This window comes from Priapulus caudatus, unplaced genomic scaffold (genome assembly GCF_000485595.1).
Source record: "Priapulus caudatus unplaced genomic scaffold, Priapulus_caudatus-5.0.1 Scaffold827, whole genome shotgun sequence".
Taxonomy (NCBI): Eukaryota; Metazoa; Priapulida; class Priapulimorpha; order Priapulimorphida; family Priapulidae; genus Priapulus; species Priapulus caudatus.
The window spans coordinates 74,233-81,826 of NW_014577888.1; the positions used below are offsets into that span (position 1 = coordinate 74,233).

At 43.4% G+C, this 7,594-nt stretch overlaps 1 protein-coding gene across 1 annotated transcript in view; it reads left to right on the forward strand.

The window, feature by feature from the left end:
- Nucleotides 1-7,594, forward strand: part of LOC106813798 — a 25,364-nt gene that overhangs the window by 16,917 nt on the left and 853 nt on the right. Inside the window, exons 12-15 of the mRNA XM_014818023.1 lie at nucleotides 5,583-5,729; nucleotides 6,152-6,302; nucleotides 6,853-6,964; nucleotides 7,186-7,274. Coding sequence (XP_014673509.1) covers nucleotides 5,583-5,729; nucleotides 6,152-6,302; nucleotides 6,853-6,964; nucleotides 7,186-7,274 — 499 coding nt within the window. The remainder of the gene's footprint in view (nucleotides 1-5,582; nucleotides 5,730-6,151; nucleotides 6,303-6,852; nucleotides 6,965-7,185; nucleotides 7,275-7,594) is intronic.

The window sequence follows — 7,594 nt, forward strand, 5'->3', positions numbered from 1 at the left end:
AGAGAGAGAGAGAGAGAGAGAGAGAGAAAGAGTAAGAAGTAAACACCATGAACCAGCCATGTAGGATATTGAAATAAATGTAGTAACAATAGAATAGGGTGTTAAATTTCGAATCAGTAAGCATTCGAAATTAATCTCTCTTCATCAGGCTTATTGTTGTATTTTTATGTCTGGTGAAGAGAGATTTTAGTCGATTAAATTAATTTTTTTTCTACATCATATATATATTTAATATGCGTATATGGTAAATATACATTTATATAATGTGCTTCTCTTATAGTAGAGATTAAGCTGCTGCAATTCAATATAGTCAGATAGAGAGAGTCAGGTTCTGCACTTGAGAGCGACGTGCCGAAGGAAGGGATCCGTCTTGCTGGACATACTCAACATCCGGTGAGTATTCTCCGCCAATTCCAATTCATTTTTCGGAATTTTATTCCTTCTAGAATTTCTAGGACGTGATGCGGCCATGATGCGAGGCGCACCGAGGATTGCGACTTTGTGTCTTCCCAATCACAGCCTACGCCGCACCTCTTCTATCAATTTTCAAAGGTTGGGGACCCATTCACGCCCAAATCGCCCGATCTCGGAAACTAGGGCATTCTGACTATGTTAGAACGGTTTCCTACGAATAGAGTTGGCGACATAATACAAAACTAACCGCTGTTTTAGCTCACTGCGCTGACGTCTTTCTGTTGCATTTTCGCATTCTCGTATCAGATAGCCCGGCCGTTTTCTTTGTGTGATGAATAATGGTGCGGTTACCGACTTTACCAGTTACTATACTCACTGATATTTCGCCAGCCTGTTTACTTTTCGTAAAATAATGAAATACCCGGCCGCATGCATTTTCGCAATCGATAGTGGAAATTTTTCGGCATTTTCCTCGCCTCTGTCGGACAGTAAATGAGTGACGTCATTCTTGAACATTGGAAGTTCTTTTCAAATTAAATAAGTTTTCCGAATCCCTAACCGCGCTACTCGATTGTTTTAGCCCCAATGAAGTAACTAGGTGAATCTTGCCTGCCTCCGCGCTTTATGCTTGGCGTAAGCGGGCCTTTGAAATGGATATCGGAGGTCAGGCACTCGCAACACGCCGTGTTTGTTTACATATAGCTTTGTTGACGTACGGTGGTTCGGGAGTTCTGCGATGATAAGCCTCGAATTTCCTTCAGCATTTCTTAAGGTTTGCAAAGACATTTTACGAACTTTAGGGTGTCAGTTAGTTCACTGATATGTCACAGTAAGTACTAACGTATATGTTTCACATAGGCCCTACGTTCACCTATTTTGCCACACAGCGTCGATTCAAAAATTTTGGAATATTTATTTTATTGAGAGTTCCAAGTGTCTTGCTTCAACAGTTCTTGTTCGTCAATGCAGTGCGTTCAAGGCCGCCAAACTCACACAATTTCATCTCTGTTTTGTTTTGACGCCTGAATGCCGTTGGTATTTGTACAGCGGGATGTAAGAGGGATACTTTTCGTTTTGGGGTTTTTCCGAAAAACACAATTCCACTTTGACAATTTTATCGGGCCATTATCATTGGAAAGCCCCTGATATGGGCTCCACAACAAGCCCTTTGACTGGACTAGCTCAAAAAATTCAAAGGTGTGTTATATTTCTTCTATTTAGCCGCCTATAGTTCTTATTTTAGAATCAAGTCCTTATTGTTATTTCTAAAACTACAGACCATCCGCTGAGCCGCTGTGGGGAGACGTGCGCCGGGCCCCTCGAATTTTTGGCGCACGGTATCCACTGCGGACAGCACTTATCTCGCGGAACTGGCGCGTCTCATCGCGCCGCAGCGCCTCGCAGGATCAACAGCAAAGCTGTTCACGCCAATCTTGTTATCATGTCTCTCTGGATCATGCCCTTTAATGTTTTACTACTGCTTAGTTATAGTGCGGTTTCTGGTCGATGCTCGATAGGCACCTTACGAAAAGCGCCACCATCTGTAGAAGTAGAGATTATCTCAGTGCTTTTTCTTCTGAGTTACTCAGAGAGAGGGATTGTTTATGAAATTGTTTACGAACATTTGTTTTATAAAACATTTTGTTTACGAAAGTTGTAAAACATTATTTTTTGAACATTATCCGTAGACATGCGTTTCATGAACAGTTGTTCATTGGGATCGTTTACCGAATATTTTTACTAATGATGAAAATTGTTTGTAAACAGTATTTCTTATTAAAAATTTCTCCTGAATATTGGTTTGAAAAATATTGTCAATGAACATTGTATATGAAAATTGTTTCGTGAACATTGATTACTAACATTTGTTACGAACGTTGTTTTAACAATGTTTTGTGAACATTGTGTTTGGTTTACAGAAGGCGATCGAACGGCTTAAATCTGCGTTACAATTGACTCGTCTGAGACGAAAGTGTAAGATCTTGCTAGTGACGTCCGTGTGTGTGCACGCTGTGTGAGCTATGGGCTAGCAACCCTGTTACACATATAGCTAATATATAATAACTATTACACTTTAGCTACACATAATAGCCTGACTACCAGATACTATCCCTCTTAACAGTGCAATTGACTACCATGATATATACAGCCGTTGCGCGCGCTTCTCGCCCTCTCTCTCTCTCTCTCTCTCTCTTCTTCTTCTCTCTCTCTCTTCTCTCTCTCTCTCTCTCTCCTTCTCTCTGAGTCTCTCGCTCTCTCGCACTCTCTTCTTTCTGTCTCTCTCTCTCTCTCTCTTCTCTTTCTCTCTCTCTCTCTCTTCTCTCTCTCTCTCTCTCTCTTCTCGCTTTCCTCGACCTTTCTCTCGCCTCTCTCTCTCTTTCTTTTCGCTCTCCTTCTTTCTCTCCCTTCTCCTTCTGGTCTCCCTCCCACCTTTGGCTCTCTCTCCCCTTTCTATGCTTTTATTAAACTGACAGCCAAACTCTCTCTGCCTAGCGGTAACTGACTGACAGTTAACCAGATTCGACTACCACATATCGACTACTCCTCACATAACAAATAGTAGACTAACATAAAGTAGAGTATATTAAGTACTAGCTTGATAGCGGTTGAAGCTCTTGGTGTGCCATTCGGTATACCTTATTTTCTCCCCCGCTGTCATGAGGGACTGCATGGGCTCCAGCAGGTGGTGCTGTGGCAAACCCTCCCGCTGCTGCCAGCTGCTGATGCCATGTCACTATGACGACGGCAGAACGATGAGCTCTAAGGTTCACGAGAGGTCATCGCAATGTTCGTAAATTAGAACCCGCGCGGTGCCTACGGGCAGCAAGGCTGCAATCTATTTTTGTCGACTCCCTCGCAACACACCCCAAAACTCGATGGGCAAGCTTCTCATGGTAGCTTACACACGCACGCACATACACACGCGTTATGCACGCACGCACACACACGCACGCTACGTACGCGCGAGGCATACACACACGCGCGCAACATATACTCGCACGCGCACAACTTGAATGTGTAAACGTTTGTATTTATTTACCAGAATTTTCGAGGGATTTTGTTGCAGCATTCGCACGTTTTGTATGGCGCGGTGCTTCTGTTCCCACTGCTGCTGCTGCGCTGCTACCACCTCGGCTGCTGTTGCTGCTTGCTGCTGGCCTGCTTCTGCCTGCTTAGATGCTTGCTTGCTGCCTGTTACTGCTGCTGCTGCTGCTGCTACTGCCTCTGCTCTGCTGCTGCTGCTGCTAGTGCTTCTACTGCTACTGTGCTGCTTGCTTACTGCTCTACTACTACTGCTGCTGCTTGCTACTTGCTGCTGTGCTGTTGTTGGTTGGCGTGTTGTTGTTGTTTGTTGTTTCTCTTCTTTTTGCTCCTAATAATGATGATGATAATGATAATGATGGATTTGGTGATGATGATGACGGACGAATGATGACTGATTGCTGTTGCCTGCTGCTTGCTGCTAGCTGCATGCTATATGGCACTACGCGTCTCATAAACACGGAAACCTGGCCAATGACGGCATCATAAACTTCATGCGTCTCCTAACAGGTGTGTTCTCTTCTAACACCACACTGGCATGTCTTTTACTACAGAAACACGATGAATTAATGTTCTAACTATGTTAATTAATTGTTATTTTACGATTATTCTTTACGTACGATTTTAAATCTTTTTTATTGATAAAAAATCTATTAAATATAATATTGTTACATGGGCGTAATTATAACAATTAATTATTGTTTATTTACAATCTGCTTATGTATATATATTATATATATACTTCTAATATCGACATTACAGTATTTAAGTTGCGTTCTCGTATATAATTGAGTAATTAATTATTATCATTATATAATTAAATTGTTATAATTTTAGAGCCATTAGATTAGTGTAAGCTTGTTAAGCTATTCCTTCTGCCATGATGCCGATGTCCACTAGCATTGCCACCTCACCCGTGTCAGATGCTAAACCGATTTGATAGCATTGACTCATAATCTATGTTGGTTTGATTAATTGATTATAGAATTGATTAAATTGCTTGCATTGATTGCTCTGATTGATTGATTGTTTTAAATTGCTGAATATCGATTCGATAAAGGTAAGATAGATAGATATATTTAGATAGATAGATTAGATAGATAGATAGCATAGATTTAGGATTAGATAGATAGATAGATAGATATATTAGATAGATAGATAGATAGATAGATAGATAGATAGATTAGAGAGATAGATAGATGGATGGGATACATGATAGATAGATCGATCGATCCGATAGATTCAAGATAGATAGATAAATAGCTAGATAGAAGATTAGATAGATAATAGGATAGATAGAAGAATAGCATAGATAGAATAGTTAAAAAAGATAGATAGATAGATAGCATACATAGATAGATAGATAGATAAATAAATAAATAGATAAATAGATACATAGATTAGATAAATTGAGCGATTGATTAGTCGGTCGGTTGATTGATTGGCGTTGATTGATTTTGATTGCATCGATCGATCGATTGATCGATTGGATTGCTCTTATTTCAGCGGCTGAAGTCGATTCCGATTTGAAACAAGCGATGGAAACAATGATTTGGGCGACTAACGAGGAGGAAAGATCGAATCATCGACAGAACTGCATATCATCTAATATTTACCATAACCGCCACCATCTTTGCGTCACCGCCACCATATTTGCGTCACCGCCGCCATCTTCGCGTCACCGGCGCCATCTTTGCGTCACCGCCGCCATCTTTGCGTCACCGCCGCCATCTTTGCGTAGGTGAGGTGCATTCGAACCAGCTTGCACGACAGTCGGCGACCTTCACTCACGGCCAGCAGCCTGTGATGAAATCACCGCACAAAGAACTGAAGGGACTGCGAAAGCTATTCTCGAGGTGTGACGTCAGCAACAACAGCTAAGATCTGCGCATATATAATAATATATATATATAGCATTATATATATAATGATTGTGTGATATATTGTATAGTATATATAGTATTATATAGAAACATCACTAGCGGTAGCACGAAAGAAACATTCATAGTAACAAGAGAACGTCAGTATTATTAATGGTTTCATGGTTCTACTATTTTACAATTGACAACAAGAGAGCATCATCACGTAGTGGCGTTGTGTTGAAATATGTGTCGTCTGCTAAACAGGAAACGACGGTCGTCGGAGCCAATAACGGAGGCTCTGCCATCGCGCCCACTCTCCGCCTTGGACCCACAACAAGAGCGCATCCACTATGGTGTCTACAGATCGCTGGCGCCCCCTGCCGTCAGCTACTACAAGGCCTTCCGTCATCCGTAAGTCTCTCTATGTGGTTTCGTTTGAAATTTGTTCGGAGCAATTTGGAAGTTATGTTTTAAAAATCTTTTAGCCAATATTCCATTTTTAGGTATTCGTAATCGTTTGCTCGCTAATTGATCGATTTATCGATTTTTCGTGGCGTGTAGGTGGGCAATAGGAACATCATAAGGGGTTACGTACGTCACTGATACGTCATCGGCATTGTCAAATCGCGAGTCGTGCCGGCTGATAATGGAAACATCTGATTGGACAGCCACGATGACGTGACGATGACGTATACGTGACCCCTTGATGATGTACGTGGTCCCTGAATGACGCTTTCCCGCCTGGCAACAATCTCCCACGCCATAAATCTAAATCTAGCAGTTCTTGCACGCCATCTATCGTCAACTAATCTAACTACCAACGTACTCTCCAGGGAGTTGGACGTTCCGTTTTCGCGCTGGGATGCCGACCAGGTGGCGCTGTGGATGCATACCATGGGACTGTCGCAGTACGTGGGCAGCTGCAGGGCTTGGTTGCGGGACGGTGAGCAACTTCTACAGGCGACCACACAAGACCTTGTACAGGTACAATATCCTCTCACACCTCCCCAGCACCCATCATTCCCCGCTCATTCTATGTGTCTGTCTGTCTGTCCGTCCGTCTGTTCTGTTTCGCTGTTTCTTTTGTCTGTGTGTCCTTCTGTCTGTGTGTCCTTCTGTCTGTCCGTCCACCTGCCTGCCTGTCTGTATGTCTGTATGTATGTCTGCCTGCCTGCCTGCCTGTCTGCCAACCTTGCCTGTTTATCTGCTGCCTGCTTGTCTCTTTCTCCATTCTCTCTTTTTCCCCACCTCCTCCATCTCTCTCCCCTCTCTCTCCGTATGCCACCCCTGCTGTCCCTTCTCCGTATGCCACCCCCGCTGTCCCTCTCTCTCCGTATGCCACCCTCGCTGTCCCTCTCTCTCCGTATGCCACCCCCGCTGTCCCTCTCTCTCCGTATGCCACCCCCGCTGTCCCTCTCTCTCCGTATGCCACCCCGGCTGTCCCTTTCTCTCTTTCTATCTCGTCTTTAGCGATCTTCGTGTGATGTAGCTTGTTCGAATCTTACGCCGTATGTCTTCCTCTACTACCGTACAGGAGCTGGGAATTCAGAACCCTCTGCACAGGAAGAAGCTGCAGTTAGCTCTGCAGGCGGCAGGATCGGAGGAAGATTCTCCGGCGAGTGAGCTCGACTATCAGTGGGTGACGAGTAAGTCATTGATAACCCCTCCTCTAGATGGCGCTGCTAGTGACTAGTGAAGCCAGAACAGTTGGCCTCTCGTCTGCTTATATACTCCTATCGTCCTATCCTCCTCGTCATACGCCTATATATTATCCTGCATCCTATATTATGTTATACGGCTGTTATACGGCCTGTCTACTAGCCGTACTATGATAATGGTTACTATGGTAACGGTTAATTTGTTACAGCGTGGCTTGGTGACGTGGGCTTGCCACAGTACAAAGACGTGTTTAACAGCAACAGAGTGGACGGAAGAATGCTGAACTACCTCACGATCGTAGGTTTTGTAGTTGTCGTCATCGTAGTAGTCGTCGTTGTCGTTGTCATCGTTGTCGTCATCGTTATGATCATCATCATCATCATCATAGTCGTCATTGTAGTCGTCGTTGTCGTCGTCGTCGTTGTCATCATTGCCGTTGTCGTTGTCGTTGTGCTTGTCGTTGTCATCGTCGTCAGTGTTGTCATAGACATTGTGTTATTCTTGTTGTTGTCGTTGTAGCCCGGCAGATTTGTGAATGAATTGTGATTTTTATGATACAAGCATGAGCTTTGGCACACTGTTAGAGTATGCCCTAAGGAAAATTTTTGGCTATAGGG